The sequence below is a fragment of the Pseudorasbora parva genome, chromosome 23 (genome assembly GCF_024679245.1).
Source record: "Pseudorasbora parva isolate DD20220531a chromosome 23, ASM2467924v1, whole genome shotgun sequence".
NCBI lineage: Eukaryota > Metazoa > Chordata > Actinopteri > Cypriniformes > Gobionidae > Pseudorasbora > Pseudorasbora parva.
In genome coordinates, this window is record NC_090194.1 from 34,960,570 (window position 1) to 34,978,212 (window position 17,643).

The window sequence follows — 17,643 nt, forward strand, 5'->3', positions numbered from 1 at the left end:
AATGATGACGTAATTGTTGGGTAAACTATACCTTTAATGGGTTTTTTTTATTAATATGGAAAAAAATAAATACTTTTTCAATGAAATGATACTCTAAATTAGACTAAAACAGTAGATGGCAGTACATGTCTAAATGAGTAAGTCATCGAATCATTCATTCATTAGATTCGTATGGCTGATTCATTGAGGAATGAAGTTAAAGGCTCTCTTTATGAATGAGTCATTGAATCATTGATTCACCTGATTGATTCGCTCAACATTGATTCATTCAGAAATTAAACACCACTATTGCTCAGAGACGCACAACATTACTGCTCTGGCTTTATAGGTAATATTTTCATTGGCAAAACTGAGCAAAACCAATATTGTGTCTAGAATAGAACATAATATTAACTTATTATTTATTGTACTGTTTTATAAAATCAATATCACATTTGCACTCGTGCTATTCGGAGTAAACACTGCACTTGTGATCATGATAAAAATATGAAACAAAAACTAATACAGGGGCATTTTTCTTGAATTTGAGGGTCATTATAACTGTATTCTATAGGCTTCATCGCGCAGCTGTTGCCCTGCTTCACGTTCATCACCAATCAACTGATTTATTGGCTTGATCTCTCAAAATGCGAGTATGCGTCTACCCATCATCCTCAGTGTGATCCGCCACACATCCATTTTAATTACTATCCAATCAGCCCTTTAAGCGCTCCAGCTCCCGTCACAAGCCCTTGTGGATTCTGCTTACCTAAACTCCCCACACGTATATGGGCATGACATATGATGAATGGTTTGCTGCAGGGGCCTGTCAAAGCTCGACGCTGCGGATTGTGAGGAGAGAACTCACACCGGGCCCGCATTGAGCCAACTTCATCCAAACCCAAACCCCCATCCTTCCCACAGTCCAACAGGAAGCTAAATTACACTGTCAGTCGTGACAATGCGCTTGGACTCCCCTCAGCGGAGAGGAGCTTTACCTCAGATAGCGCAGAAGAATCCAACAAGAACCTCATTAGAGGCCTGCGTTAAAAGCTATTTGTTTCATTTATATTGAAATGAGGCAGGGCCTTTCAACAAGACTGATGTTGCCGTAATTTCAAGTGACAGGACAACAAGGGGTAATGATGCATCGCTTTTATGCTACCTAAGTAGTGAGCGAGTCCCCGACCTGTATGAATTAAGCCCGGTTTTGTTATTCCACAGAGAGCCGGTGCTAAACTTGCTCTCCCGATGGATGAGAGTGTATGCTCTATATTTCTCTTTCTAAATGAAGTGGCATTGGCGCTGCACTGCCACCTGTGTGTTGCTCGAATAGCTCATATCGATCTAAAGTATGCGCTCCCTCGGGATTCCCTCACATTCAGGATTTTAGCACCATTAAGCTGGACTGAGAGGACTGTGTTTCCAGATTCTGTTTCATGTGAGGAGGTTCATATTAAAAGGAATACATAAATCTCAGAAAGGGATCTGCATGTAAATATTCTGGAATTTGTTAGTCGAGCTGAAATATATATTTGCACTTATATAACACTGTGAGCTAATGAAGCAATACGCCATAAGAAACATTTACAGCAGTAACATCACTGCCCTGCTTTTTTAAGGAAATCAAAAGCACTACATTTTTTAAATTATGTTTTTACTTACATTTATATATTTATTTTATGTATTGCCTACATTTATATATTTCTTAGCTGTGTGGCTTATCCAATTTTTCCATTTTGAAACTCCTTCTTTACCATGTTTACAATTACACTCTTTTAGAAGAGTACAATAATATTTCATAATAATAGTAAAATTATATATATATATATATATATATATATATATATATATATATATATATATATATACATACATATATTAAATTTTATATATATAATACATTTTACCCAACTAAAAGTAGATCCAAAATACTGAAAAATATGTTTGTATAATATATTGTAATAATAATAGTAATGAAAATATAATTTATTATTATTATTACAATATATTATGCAAATATATTTTAACAGTATTTTAGATCTACTTTTATCTGTGTAAAAGTTGTATAATTGGTATTATTTAATTTAGATTTTTTTTAATAATGAAATAATAATAATAATAATATATACACATTTACATATACACGTGTGTGTGTGTGTGTGTGTGTGTGTGTGTGTGTGTGTGTGTGTGTGTGTGTGTGTGTGTGTGTGTGTGTGTGTGTGTGTGTGTGTGTGTGTGTGTGTGTGTGTGTGTGTGTGTGTGTGTGTGTGTGTGTGTAAAAATTGTATTGTTTCATTTTGTAGATATATATATATTTAAATATATATATATATATATATATATAAATATATATATATATTTAAATATTATATATATATATATATATATTTAAATATATATATATATATATATATATATATATATATATATATATATATATATATATATATATATAACACATGATTTTGTAATAATTTAAAATTAAATAATATATATATATCCTTTTTTTCTTCTTTTTTTCTGTTTCATTTCAGTATTTTGGCTCCGTCTTCTTTTACTCTGTGTAAGCCGTTTTTTGGTGTGTTTGTCAGGGCGATGGGGAACCTCCAGCAGTCTCTGGTGTGTTTCGAGAAGCGGTTGGTGGTGGCGCATGAGCTGGGAGAGTGTGGAGGAAAAGCGCAGGCCTACGGAGAACTGGGCAGCTTGCACAGCCAGCTGGGAAACTACGAGCAAGCCATCTCATGCCTGGAACGGCAGCTCGGCATCGCCCGCGACACTCAAGACCGATTGCTGGAGGGAGACGCCAGCTGCGGCCTGGGCACGGTGCACCAGCTGATGGGCGAACACGACACAGCCCTTCAGTTTCACCAACTGGACCTCCAGATCGCAGAAGAGACGGGCAGCTCCAGCTGCCAGGGCCGGGCCTACGGGAACCTGGGCCTCACTTACGAGTCTCTGGGGAATTTCGAGCGTGCTGTGGTGTACCAGGAGCAGCATCTGAGCATCGCGGCACAGACCAACGACCTGGTGGCCAAAACTCTGGCCTACAGCAGCCTGGGACGGACACATCACGCTCTGCAGAACTACTCGCAGTCGGTCATGTACCTGCAGGAAGGTAAGAGATGCAGAAAACCGAACATGTGAAACATCACTTTACTGATACCATTCAGGTCTGCATGCGTCTTATTTCATATTTTTACAATTTAAAAACATTTACTTTTATCATTTATTCCTGTGATCAAAGCTGAATTTATCATCATTGCTCCAGTCTTCAGATCCTTTACAAATCATTCTCATATGATGATTTGAAAAAACATTAATGATTATTATCAAAGTTGCTACTGTAATATTTTTGTAGAAACCATATATTCTAACCATAAGTTTCCTTTGATTAATATAAAAATAGCATTTATTTAAAAATGGTAATGTTTTATAACAATTGTGATGTCTTTACTGAAACTTTGGATCAGTTTAATGCATCCTTGCTGAATAAAAATATTAATTTCATAAATAATAATAAAATAAATAAATAATAAAAAGTCATGCTGACCTTAAACGTCTGAGTGCATGTCACTTTAGGAGGATAAATTGTTTATTTAGTGAGATAATAATAATAATAATAATAATAATAATAATAATAATAATAATAATAATAATAATAATAATATATTTTATTTGTAAAGCCCTTTTCATAGATTATTCCTCGATGCACACCAAAAATGCATGCACAATGATGCATTCGTTCAGATGATTGTTTACCTCCTAGAATTTATGCAACTTTTTTTTTTTTTTTTTGCATAAATGCATTTCATAACTTGAATAAAAACATATATAATGCAAGACTCCCATGAACCTCTCTTGGTTTAGGGGGTGAAATATGACCATTCTTCACCCTCACGCCACGTTCAGATCTTTACTGGGTTGAGAGTGAAACAACTAAAGATGTCAGAAAGCTGTTTAAACATCCCGTTTAGACTGAAGCCTGTGTTTTCATGCTCGGAGAGACATCTGGTGGCTTGCTCCCACAGAGGACATTGAAATTCAGCTCATTTGCTTGGCTTCTGGTGTTACTCTGATCTGGAGCATGTTATCAATCCACCGTATGTTGCTATAATAATAATAATTCTATTTGAGATGAACGGATGAGCGCGCTCCCTCTCTCTCTCTCTCTCTCTCTCTCTCTCTCTCTCTCTATCTCTCTCTCTCTCTTTCTCTCTCTCTCTCTCTCTCTCTCTCTCTCTCTCTCTCTCTCTCTCTCTCTCTCTCTCTCTCTCTCTCTCTCTCTCTCTCTCTCTCTCTGTCTCTCTCTCACACACAGTAAAGCTAATGATGTCCGATTCGCCAACGGATTGCTCTTTTGAACCGGTTCTGGACCCACTTTATATTAGGTGGCCTTAACTAATATGTACTAACATTATAATAAATCATTTGATACATTTGTGACATTGTACATACATGTTTTTACATTGTACTTACATTAAAAAAATACCTGCATGTAATAACGTCTGTAATTAATTTCTGTAGTTACATTTGTAATTACACAGTTGGCACTTCCCTTACACCTCACTCTACCCTTAAACTGACCCACACCACCACACCTGACCCTAACTCTACCCTTAAACTGACCCACACCACCACACCTGACCCTAACTTTACCCTTAAACTGACCCACACCACCACACCTGTCCCTAACTCTACCCTTAAACTGACCCACACCACCACACCTGTCCCTAACTCTACCCTTAAACTGACCCACACCACCATACCTGTCCCTAACTCTACCCTTAAACTGACCCACACCACCACACCTGTCCCTAACTCTACCCTTAAACTGACCCACACCACCACACCTGTCTCTAACTTTACCCTTAAACTGACCCACTCCACCACACCTGACCCTAACTCTACCCTTAAACTGACCCACACCACCACACCTGTCCCTAACTTTACCCTTAAACTGACACACACCACCACACCTGTCCCTAACTCTACCCTTAAACTGACCCACACCACCACACCTGACCCTAACTCTACCCTTAAACTGACCCACACCACCACACCTGACCCTAACTCTACCCTTAAACTGACCCACACCTGTCCCTAACTCTACCCTTAAACTGACCCACACCACCACACCTGTCTCTAACTCTACCCTTAAACTGACACACACCACCACACCTGTCCCTAACTTTACCCTTGAACTGACCCATACCACCACACCTGTCCCTAACTCTACCCTTAAACTGACCCACACCACCACACCTGTCCCTAACTTTACCATTAAACTGACCCACACCACCACACCTTTCTCTAACTCTACCCTTAAACTGACCCACACCACCACATCTGACCCTAACTCTACCCTTAAACTGACCCACACCACCACACCTGTCCCTAACTCTACCCTTAAACTGACCCACACCACCACACCTGTCCCTAACTCTACCCTTAAACTGACCCACACCACCACACCTGTCTCTAACTCTACCCTTAAACTGACCCACACCACCACACCTGTCCCTAACTCTACCCTTAAACTGACCCACATCACCACACCTGTCCCTAACTCTACCCTTAAACTGACCCACACCACCACACCTGTCCCTAACTCTACCCTTAAACTGACCCACACCACCACACCTGTCCCTAACTCTACCCTTAAACTGACCCACACCACCACACCTGTCCGTAACTTTACCCTTAAACTGACCCATACCACCACACCTGTCCCTAACTCTACCCTTAAACTGACCCACACCACCACACCTGTCCCTAACTTTACCCTTAAACTGACCCATACCACCACACCTGTCCCTAACTTTACCCTTAAACTGACCCACACCACCACACCTGTCCCTAACTCTACCCTTAAACTGACCCACACCACCACACCTGTCCCTAACTCTACCCTTAAACTGACCCACACCACCACACCTGACCCTAACTCTACCCTTAAACTGACCCACACCACCACACCTGTCCCTAACTCTACCCTTAAACTGACCCACACCACCACACCTGACCCTAACTCTACCCTTAAACTGACCCACACCACCACACCTGACCCTAACTCTACCCTTAAACTGACCCACACCACCACACCTGTCCCTAACTCTACCCTTAAACTGACCCACTCCACCACACCTGTCCCTAACTCTACCCTTAAACTGACCCACACCACCACACCTGTCCCTAACTCTACCCTTAAACTGACCCACACCACCACACCTGTCCCTAACTCTACCCTTAAACTGACCCACACCACCACACCTGTCTCTAACTCTACCCTTAAACTGACCCACACCACCACACCTGTCCCTAACTCTACCCTTAAACTGACCCACACCACCACACCTGTCCCTAACTCTACCCTTAAACTGACCCACACCACCACACCTGTCCCTAACTCTACCCTTAAACTGACCCACACCACCACACCTGACCCTAACTCTACCCTTAAACTGACCCACACCACCACACCTGTCCCTAACTCTACCCTTAAACTGACCCACACCACCACACCTGTCCCTAACTCTACCCTTAAACTGACCCACACCACCACACCTGTCCCTAACTTTACTCTTAAACTGACCCACACCACCACACCTGTCCCTAACTTTACCCTTAAACTGACCCACACCACCACACCTGTCCCTAACTCTACCCTTAAACTGACCCACACCACCACACCTGTCCCTAACTTTACCCTTAAACTGACCCACACCACCACACCTGTCTCTAACTCTACCCTTAAACTGACCCACTCCACCACACCTGTCCCTAACTCTACCCTTAAACTGACCCACACCCCCACACCTGTCTCTAACTCTACCCTTAAACTGACCCACTCCACCACACCTGTCTCTAACTTTACCCTTAAACTGACCCACACCACCACACCTGTCCCTAACTCTACCCTTAAACTGACCCACACAACCACACCTGTCCCTAACTCTACCCTTAAACTGACCCACACCACCACACCTGACCCTAACTCTACCCTTAAACTGACCTTCACCACCACACCTGTCCCTAACTCTACCCTTAAACTGACCCACACCACCACACCTGTCTCTAACTTTACCCTAAAACTGACCCACACCACCACACCTGACCCTAACTCTACCCTTAAACTGACCCACACCACCACACCTGTCCCTAACTCTACCCTTAAACTGACCCACACCACCACACCTGTCCCTAACTCTACCCTTAAACTGACCCACACCACCACACCTGTCCCTAACTCTACCCTTAAACTGACCCACACCACCACACCTGTCCCTAACTCTACCCTTAAACTACCCCACACCACCACACCTGTCCCTAACTCTACCCTTAAACTGACCCACACCACCACACCTGTCCCTAACTCTACCCTTAAACTGACCCACACCACCACACCTGTCCCTAACTCTACCCTTAAACTGACCCACACCACCATACCTGTCCCTAACTCTACCCTTAAACTGACCCACACCACCACACCTGTCCCTAACTCTACCCTTAAACTGACCCACACCACCATACCTGTCCATAACTCTACCCTTAAACTGACCCACACCACCACACCTGTCCCTAACTCTACCCTTAAACTGACCCACACTGCCACACCTGTCCCTAACCCTACCCTTAAACTGACCCACACCACCACACCTGTCCCTAACTCTACCCTTAAACTGACCCACACCACCACACCTGTCCCTAACTCTACCCTTAAACTAACCCACTCCACCACACCTGTCCCTAACTTTACCCCTTTCCCACATCAATATCAGCAAAAGTGCATTGCAATACAATTTGAACACAGTAAGTACATTGTACTTATTTTTTAATGTAAGTACATAGTACTTAAGGCCACCTAATATAAGGTGGCCTTAAGTACATAAAGTAGGGCCCCGGTTTTTAGTACGTCACACGTTGACGTCATTTCAAGATTACACAAATGAACCATTGAATCGATTTTTTTCAATGGTTCATTGAAACGAACATTCTGCGCTGAATTCTAAAATTCTAAAAGAACTAGTTTGCTGAAAAGTCTTATCCGTCACTAGATGAAACTGGACCGTTTTGTTAAAAGGCTTTGTAGTTGAATTAGGTATCCACTCAATAAAACCTGTCCCATCTTGCTGGTCTTTCCGAAATGGCTCTCCTCAGTCGTGTCAGCTGTCAGGAACAGAGCGACTCACGGGCGGCCGAATGCTCTAATCACCTTCATCCTGGACTTTTGACAGTTAGCTCACTGCTTCTCCCCTCTGCGAGAGTGGCGGAGGACAGTGGGAAAAGGACAGTTAGATGTGTATCCCGTCTCGCTTCCTTTATGCCAAAGGCCACCGCGTCCCTCCGTCTGACAGCCAATTAAGAGAAAGTGCACGAGGAAACGCTCTCTCTCAACTCGTTTTGCCATCTTTGTGAGATTTAAGTTCTGTAGAGAACGAAACTGTGTGGGACGCAGACCAGAAAACGTATCGGACCCGTTTGAATTATGCATTGAATGATATTTTAGTATCAACAAGTTCACACGTGTAGTTTGGTTCGTTTGGTCTGGGCCAAAAAACAAAAACAAAAATCCTGGTCCGCTTAGCGTTCACACTGGGATTTTTAACAGGGAACCTATAGTTACCGAACCAACGAGACGGTCACAACCTGATTGGTCGGCTTATATGCTGTAGGAGCTCGCTTACTGAACATTCAGAACAATCCTGTGTGCTGGATTAAACGCGATCATTTTATGCGTGTACATATGGCATTATTTTTACCAGCTGAGAACTCATGAAGAGCTCATAAAATGTTCAAAACATTCAAAACAGCTGCAAGTTTTCCTCCGTTGTGCAGAAACGAAGATCTGCTGCAAAAGAGACGACAGTTCTGTCGTCCGTACCGACTAATGGCCAACACAGGTCCTTTGATGAGAAGAACCAGGTATGCTTTTTATGCCTTTTTTCTCTCATTTTCGAAACATGCTTGTCGGACCAAATATTGATGAGGCACTTACCTCCTCGTTGCGTTAACGTTATTAATTTTGCATATACCGATCGATCTTTCTGTGTCTTCAAATCAGCTGACTTGTAGCGCCGCATCTTGTGACATTACGTCCGGTTTTTGGTTCGTTTACATGTCTTTGGTCCGTGTTGCGTTCATATATCAGTCGAACCGCACCAGAGTTCGTTTGGGAGTGGACCGAGACCCATCTTTTTAGCGGTCTCGGTCCGCTTGATTGGTGCGCACCAGGGTTCAGATGGCAGTGTTCACATATTTTCAAATGAACCGCACTAACCTAGCAATCGCACCAGGGTTGGTTTCAATCCAACCAAACATGACAAGTGTGAACGCACCCTTAAAGTGACATGGAGGAGAAATGTTCAGAGATTAAGTGGAAACTGCTAGCCTAGAAGTCTAGACGCACCCTAGTGTCGTCTAGCAACTCTCAATACCCTTTTGAGCTGTATTCCCCTAACTCTTGCCGGACCAATCACATCGTGTATAGAGTCGGTGGTCGCGGCCATAATGACGACGGCCGAGTTGCGTTTGCGTGCTTCTAGTAAACACAGAAACTGGCGAACGGCGGCGGTCTTTCGAATCAGCTTTGACCGCGACTCTGGAGGACTTGGAGTTAAGCTTTTCTCTGAGAAAAGAACAAAGAACGGCACTGAAGTCATGCTTTAAAAGGGAAGATGTGTTCGGGGTTTTGCTGACCGGATACGGCGAATGTTTAATCTATCAACAAGCTCTGCTTCACCTTCGTTGCTCTGATTGGTGTTTAGCCAATCCTATCCTATCGCGTGCAGAGGGAGTTTGAAAGACAACCGTTTATCCCGCCCCTCGGATTAAGCCCTGTCTATGGTGAGTTTCCAGACCAAACATCTTGATGTGAGTCTGGCTTGTCAGGCTAGGAAACTGCGGCTTTACCGAGCTCAACGGCTCTTGATAAGCTTTAAAATCAACTAAACACTATTGGCTATTTAAAAAAGGGGAGGAGCTGTTCTATATGCCCCGCCTTGTCCTCCTGTTTCAGTGGAATTTACGTCAGGATATTTAATGATGCTGCGTTTCAAGGCACTTCAGTGGGACTGGTTTTGAAGTCCGAAATCACTGACCGAAAGTGTGACATTTATTTAGCGCTTCTCCGATGGTGTGTTTTTACTGTCTACTGAATGGGAATAAACTACAACAGGTAAACAAGTCAGCTGAGTGGACACCAGATGGGTTGTGTAATGTTGCTTTTTCGAGGATTATTAAAGGGGCGGGTCTGGTTGTGTTAGTTAGTAGTGTGTAGACAACACACTCCAAACACACTCGAAGCACTTGACCAATCACAACACACTGCTCCAGCCGACCAATCAGAGCATATTATGCTTTTCAGAAGGAGGGGCTTCATAGAGACAGGAACTAAACAGAGCGTTACTCACAGACTGGGAAGAGAGGAGCTGCAACAATGGAGAATATGAGGAAATAATCAACATTCAAGCAGGAAAACCTGCTCTAGAAGAGCCCAAAAACAACATAGAGACTGTAAAAGGGCATAACAGGTCCCCTTTAAACAGTGCAATATGCTAGACGTGACCTTTGATTATTTTGACTGTCAAACAGTATGCATACGACATACTACTTTCTCTCAGAATTAATAAGAGAGTTGTTTACGAAGACATTACTAGGATAAAGAAATGTATAACCGGAGATTAGTGTCACATTTGTAAACTCTTTTTCACTAAGTGCATACAGTGTGTATAATTCAGATCGTGTCGATGGTGTTGAAGAGGGGAGTGTTTTACTGAACATTTCTTTTGTCTTGTGCTTGAGCTTGAAAGGAATCAAAGTGGGATTGAAACGGTGATTAAAGTCTGTGTTGAAGGAAAAAAAATCATTTCTGAGGCTTTTCTTTAGATCAGTGGCTGATGAGACCTAAATACCAGCGCATCCAGACAGCCATGTCAAAGTTTGATGATGAAAAACAGAGAGAATGAAGGAATGGAGGAAGAAAAGACAAGGGAATGTTTTGAAAGTTGTTATTGTTGGATGATTAATTGAAGAGTGAACCAAAAATGACACATACTAGAACTGATTTCAACCACTTTTGGCTTTAAGAGTTTCAATTATGCTTTTATTAAAGGAGTAGTTCATCCAACAAGATACAATTTATGTTCACAAAATTCACACTACTGATAGGGGTCGGTAGGATGATTCTGAAAGAAGTCTCTTCTGCTCTCCAAGGATGTATTTATTTGATTAAACATACAGTAAAAACAGTAATATTGTGAAATATCATTAGAATTTAGAATACCTGTTTTCTATTTTAATATATGTTAAAATGTGATTTATTTCTTGTGATCAAAATTGAATTTTCAGCATTTATCACTAAATCTATTTGCCAATTTGTTTTTTGTCAGTTTGGACAGGTTTTGTATTTCTTTTTAGAACTGTTTGATTGTAGGCCTCATTGATCTGAGCTTATATTGATCAAAAATAACCATCGATTGAAAATGAATTGGGGAGATCGAAACTAAGAGGAACATTTCACATTCAGGAGCATGTTCAGCATGTTCACATATTTACATGTGTGCTTGGAAAGATAAAGGTCTCAAACCTGTGCAAGCATGGACACACACACACATGCGCGTTCGTGTACACAAATTATTTCGATTTTTACCAAAAATCTATCCTCAGATCAATGAGGCCTATGACCAGTCAGTTACAAAACCTGTCCTAATTGAAAGAAAACTAGTTGACAAAAAGATTGAATTCAATATTAAATGATAATATAGCATAACTAGACATGTACAAGCATTTTTGAAGGCACATATAAGGTGTTACATGGTTTTCCACACTTCCTTTATCGGTGAATCTCTGTTTCCGTGTGTCTCAGGTCTGCGTCTAGCGGAGCAGCTGGGCCGTCGGGAGGACGAGGCCAAGATCCGACACCGTCTGGGGCTCTCGCTGTGGGCCAGCGGCAATCTGGAGGAGTCCCAGCACCAGGTACAACACACACACACACACACACAGCCAATTTACTGCAGTCCCCGCACAGATGCACAGGATGCTCATGAACGCTCTTCCTGACAGAGCTCCACCGTCTCTGCTTCTTCTAATGATGTGCCTGTAGGCGGACATGCGGACGTGTGTTTGCGGACTTATCATCTCCGTCAGACTCTTCACTTGTGACTTCATCATTGTGTGAGACAAACAAAGAGGCCGAATTTGATGTTCTGGGAGTCGCGCTGCACAAACACACACACTCTCTGAATTTAGGCCCTAATTGATTCAGTCCAAACGAGACGAACGGCAAACACTCCAGCTCATGGTTTGTTTGAGGAATCCCTGCGGAGGTTTTGGATGTAGCCCGATTCCATTCGTTAGCTTCAATGAACCGATTCAGTAATTCATGAAAGTCACTCAGAGCTGCATGTGTGATTTCTGTGCCAATAGCAGCACTGAAGTGAACGTAATAGTCTCGCCCTAAATACACACCATCGATTGTGTCAGAAATGGACATGCTGACGCACAAACAGAGCTTTGTCTTGAATGCACCACAACTTGAACAACATTTTTACCGTCGAATGATTCGCAAATCAATGCTAGAGGCTCCAAGTGGGAAAAAAAACAGACCTGAAAGTGACAGAAACACGATTCGTTTAAATCACTCTTTGAATCGTTTAATCATTCAATAGTATTCTAGGGAAGCATGATGTATGAAATATGAAAATATTAAAGCCTTGTTTTAAGATTTCACAATTTCATTAAAATTCTGTAAAATTCCATCAAATTGAATTGAATAATCCTAATGTAAATTAATTTAATAATTAAGCATTGTTCAATTCATGCAATTAAATTACATAAGGATTATTCAAATCAATTTAATGGAATTTTACTATGAATTAAATTAAATAGCTTAAATCTTACAATAGGCTTAAATTTTTGAGTGATATAAATCCAATACAAAAAATGGCATATATGTGTATATAGATATAGATATAGATAGATATAAATATAGATATAGATAGATATATAGATACTGACCACTGCAGACCGGGAACAGCCCACAAGAGCTGCAGTTTTGGAGATGCTCTGACCCAGTCGTCTAGCCGTCACAATTTGGCCCTTGTCAAACTCGCTCAAATCCTTACACTTGCCCATTTTTCCTGCTTCTAACACATCAACTGACAAAATGTTCACTTGCTGCCTAATATATCCCACCCACTAACAGGTGCTGTGATGTACACACACACACACATATATATATATATATATATATATATATATATATATATATATATATATATATATATATACACACATACACACACACACACACACACACTGATCAGGCATAACACCCCAACATTTATATATATATATATATATATATATATATATATATATATATATATATATATATATATATATATATATATATATATATATATATATATATATATATATATACACTGATCAGGCATCCACTGATAGGTGAAGTAAATAACACTGATTATCACAGCACCTGTTAGTGGTGTTGGTATACCTGTTAATATATATACACACTCACCTAAAGGATTATTAGGAACACATACTAATACTGTGTTTGACCCTTTCGCCTTCAGAACTGCCTTAATTCTACGTGGCATTGATTCAACAAGGTGCTGAAAGTGCACAGTGGTAACAGGGCATGATGGATCCATGCTCTCATTCTGTTTACGCCAAATTCTGGCTCTACCATCTGAATGTCTCAACGGAAATCGAGACTCATCAAACAGGCAACATTTTTCCAGTCTTCAACTGTCCAGTTTTGGTGAGCTCGTGCAAACTGTAGCCTCTTTTTCCTATTTGTAGTGGAGATGAGTGGTACCCGGTGGGGTCTTCTGCTGTTGTAGCCCATCCGCCTCAAGGTTGTGTGTGTTGTGGCTTCACAAATGCTTTGCTGCATACCTCGGTTGTAACGAGTGGTTATGTCAGTCAAAGTTGCTCTTCTATCAGCTTGAATCAGTCGGCCCATTCTCCTCTGACCTCTAGCATCAACAAGGCATCTTCACCCACAGGACTGCCGCATACTGGATGTTTTTCCCTTTTCACACCATTCTTTGTAAACCCCAGAAATGGCTGTGTGTGAAAATCCCAGTAACTGAGCAGATTGTGAAATACTCAGACCGGCCCGTCTAGCACCAACAACCATGCCACGCTCAAAATTGCTTAAATCAGCTTTCTTTCCCATTCTGACATTCAGTTTATAGTTCAGGATCATGATTAATCACATGATTGTCGTGAGTTAACTCGCGATTAATCACAACTTATTCGCAAATTTATATCAGTTTTAGTTGAATCCTTATATTAATATGTTTCAAGTTTTTAATACTCTAATCCAGTGGTTTTCAAACCTGTCCTGGAGGACCCCCAGCCCTGCACATTTTATATGTCTCCTTCATCTAACACACCTGATTCAACTCATAAGCTTATTAGTAGAGACTGCAAGACCTGAAGTGGGTGTGCCAAATATGGGACATATAAAATGTGCAGGGCTGGGGGTCCTCCAGGACAGGTTTGAAAACCACTGCTCTAATCAACATGGGTATGGACAAATATGCATGCTTTATGCAAATGTACATTTATTATTAGTGAAACCGTAGTCAGATGAAGACTAGACATTTATCAAAGGTCATAGATGTTTTTCAAAGAACTAGTTCATGTCTCTTAAGCTTAAAAGTTCAGAATAAGCAGTGATTTCTCTCATTATAAGAATATAAATAAAGGGAGTTTTTACATTGGTAGTTTAATTCAGAACAGGGCACAGTTCATATGAAAAACTGGTGATGTGAAAGCTGTCATGCGGACCTGTGGGTGCAGCAGTACCACACCATACCTGGAGGAGGAGGTCCATATTCCACCAGTAGTAGGAACACGTGAACAGTGTGAAAAACGGACTCGGGAGGGTTCTTGTTCAGAAAAGTAACCTGGTATTCGTTTTAGACGATTGTAATGTATTTAGTTCAATAAAACACATGTCCTGTAATCGTGATGGTGTTAAGGATTTACCCGAGCGAGAGTGAGCTTCAGTGCATCGCGCTCAGACTGCAGAGAATGTGCTCAGTGAAAAAAACACACTTTTCTTTCGACCTGGAGTCTAATAAAAATTAAACAGAACATATGGTAGCTTATGTAGGCTATAACTGCACTTGTTTCAGAGTAATGTTATTGTTAACCCTTTTCTTTCCTTATTAATGTTTGCTACTGCATCCTTTACATCTATGGCTGATCTCAATTTCTCCAACTACGGGCCACGGTTTAAACAGAAAATGCGCGCTGCATTAATAAAATGAATGCTGTTAAAATGAATTTGCATTAACACGTTCATTTTGACAGCCCTAATCAGAATGTTTTTTGATGAAAATATGTTAGGATAAAATAAATATGAGGGAAAAAATGCCCTCATAAAGGAAAAAAAAAGTCAGTTGGTAAATATTGATCATTAATAAAAAAGTGTAATTTTGTTTGTTTGTTTGCTTGTTTGTGTAAATCTTTTGGCGAGTTGCACATCATCACATTTTAGGGTTGCTTTCCGCACTTAACTTTCCAATCAATAACATGAAACCAGACTGAGGTGTATTGAACCTCTGAGATTATTTTTTGAGCTCAAAGTGACAGATTTTATTTGATTTTTTTGATGATTTCCTAAGGTCGGTGACGTCTCTCTGTAATCGTCTGCTCGGATCACATTTCATCATGGCCGTCTGGGGAGGAAAGCTCTAGATTGTTCTTTTTCCTCTGTAAATGACAGAGCCATTCTCGCGTCTCGGGTACGCCGGATGTTGATCGCATATGTGCCGAACGTCTACAGGGAGACGGAAGATTAGAGGATAATGTGTTTATATCATCGTACAGCCCGGCTTGTCAATTAGGCAGCTGTGCCATTGGGGAGGGACGTCCTCAGAACAGTCTGACAGGGAGACAAACAGTCAGTCTCATGTCTCACACGCCTCTGGCAACAGCTGTCAATCACACAGACGCGTTCAGATGCTGCTGCGTTTGTGTGCTACAAGATATCACAAGGAAACGTCACTTTAACAACATATTTCACTTGTACCTCCAAAATGTGGTAGGTTGGTAAGGTATTTGGGGCCTTTAGCTCTCTAAATATGGCTTGGGTCGGTGTTACTGTTAAAGTTGGCATGGAATGGAAGTTGTGTCTTTTCTTCCTTTTTAAAGTATATAATTATTATTATTTATTAAACATTAACATTTTAAAATTAAAATGTTACACGTTTTAACATTATAAAATGAAAATAAAATAAAATAGCAAAAGTTTGTCGCTCCTTCAATATATATATATATATGTATGTATGTATGCAGTATATAGTCTAGCAGGTGATTTTTTTAAAAACATTTTATCACATGTATCAAGCTGGACGATTACACAATAGCGAGCATCAGCATAATGGTTTTCTTCTAAAGTCGTTGTTCTGTCAGCTCAGCTAATCCATAGTTTGCAGAGACTATTGCTCAGAAAGTTAAAGGGGCGGTGAAATGCTGTTTCATGCATACTGAGCTTTTTACACTGTTAAAGACTTGGATTCCCATCCTAAACATAGACAAAGTTTCAAAAACTAATGTTGGACGTTTGATGGAGTATTTCTGTGTCAAAAATACTCCTTCCGGTTTCTCACAAGTTTCGGCGAGTTTTTTTCGAGTATGGGTCTACTTGACGTTAAATAGATCGGAAGGTCCTTGTATGGGCCGTACGGGCTCTTCTCCCGGTAGGGTGCGCGCGCGTGACTAGAGCGAGAGAGGAAATGCACGCCGTAAACAGTCTCTCAGATGCAGATCCAGTCGTCCGTGAACACTTATGTGGCGCCGCACTTCTCTTTATTCCTATGGGTGACGTCGAGCGACTTCAACGCTTCAGCACAGCATTCCGGGAAGGCAGCGCTGCATTTGAACCGATTTGAACGCAGAAATGACGGGAAGCTTGACAACATCGCTTCAGTCGCGTCGCAAAGTGGATCTCCACGGTCACTGCTGTCAGGACTTTACCAAATCATACCAAAGAAGTGTGTTTTTGACGGAGCGGTCCCAGCGATAAAGGTTCGGTCGTGCTTTGGAAGCAGCCGTTGAGTAAAACTGCTTCAAATGTCTGTGCTGTCGGCTATCGTCGCGTGAGTAAACATCAGTAAACGACACGATCGCGTGCTTCGTCATTCAAATGCGCTAACGGACTCCATTGTTGTTCTCTGTATAACGTTACACTAGTCTGACGTGCAAAACCGTTTTGCTTGCTACTGCTAAGGTTTAGTCGCATACAATAGTCCCTAAACCGAATCATGTCCTCATACACTGCGAGTAAAGACACAGAAATGTGGAGAGGCCATTAAATACACTAACTTACATACCACAGAGACGGACGTCCTGATGTTGCCGTTTCTCCTGTTCAATTTATTTCTGCCTCAGATTTGATTCTGGATCTGGACGTCACCGCTTTGCGCGCTTGTCATTCTTTAGCTCCGCCCACACGATACGCCTCCAGGCGCTCGGTTTTTTCCGGAAAGACTCGGTACAGCCCATATTTCTTTTATAAAGATGATAAAACTAAAGACTTTAGGAGATATGAAGGATGCAATACTACTCTATAGGTACTCAAGATTGACATGAGATTGACTGAAACTGAGTGTTTCACCCCCC

General features: G+C 41.3%; 1 protein-coding gene across 3 annotated transcripts in view; it reads left to right on the forward strand.

Moving 5' to 3' along the window:
* The window catches only part of ttc28 (tetratricopeptide repeat domain 28), a 347,257-nt gene that overhangs the window by 290,410 nt on the left and 39,204 nt on the right, over nt 1-17,643 (forward strand). For all 3 annotated transcript variants that reach the window (XM_067433880.1, XM_067433881.1, XM_067433882.1), the window contains 2 exons: nt 2,574-3,097; nt 11,846-11,955. In XM_067433880.1, the coding sequence (XP_067289981.1) occupies nt 2,574-3,097; nt 11,846-11,955 (634 nt within the window). The remainder of the gene's footprint in view (nt 1-2,573; nt 3,098-11,845; nt 11,956-17,643) is intronic.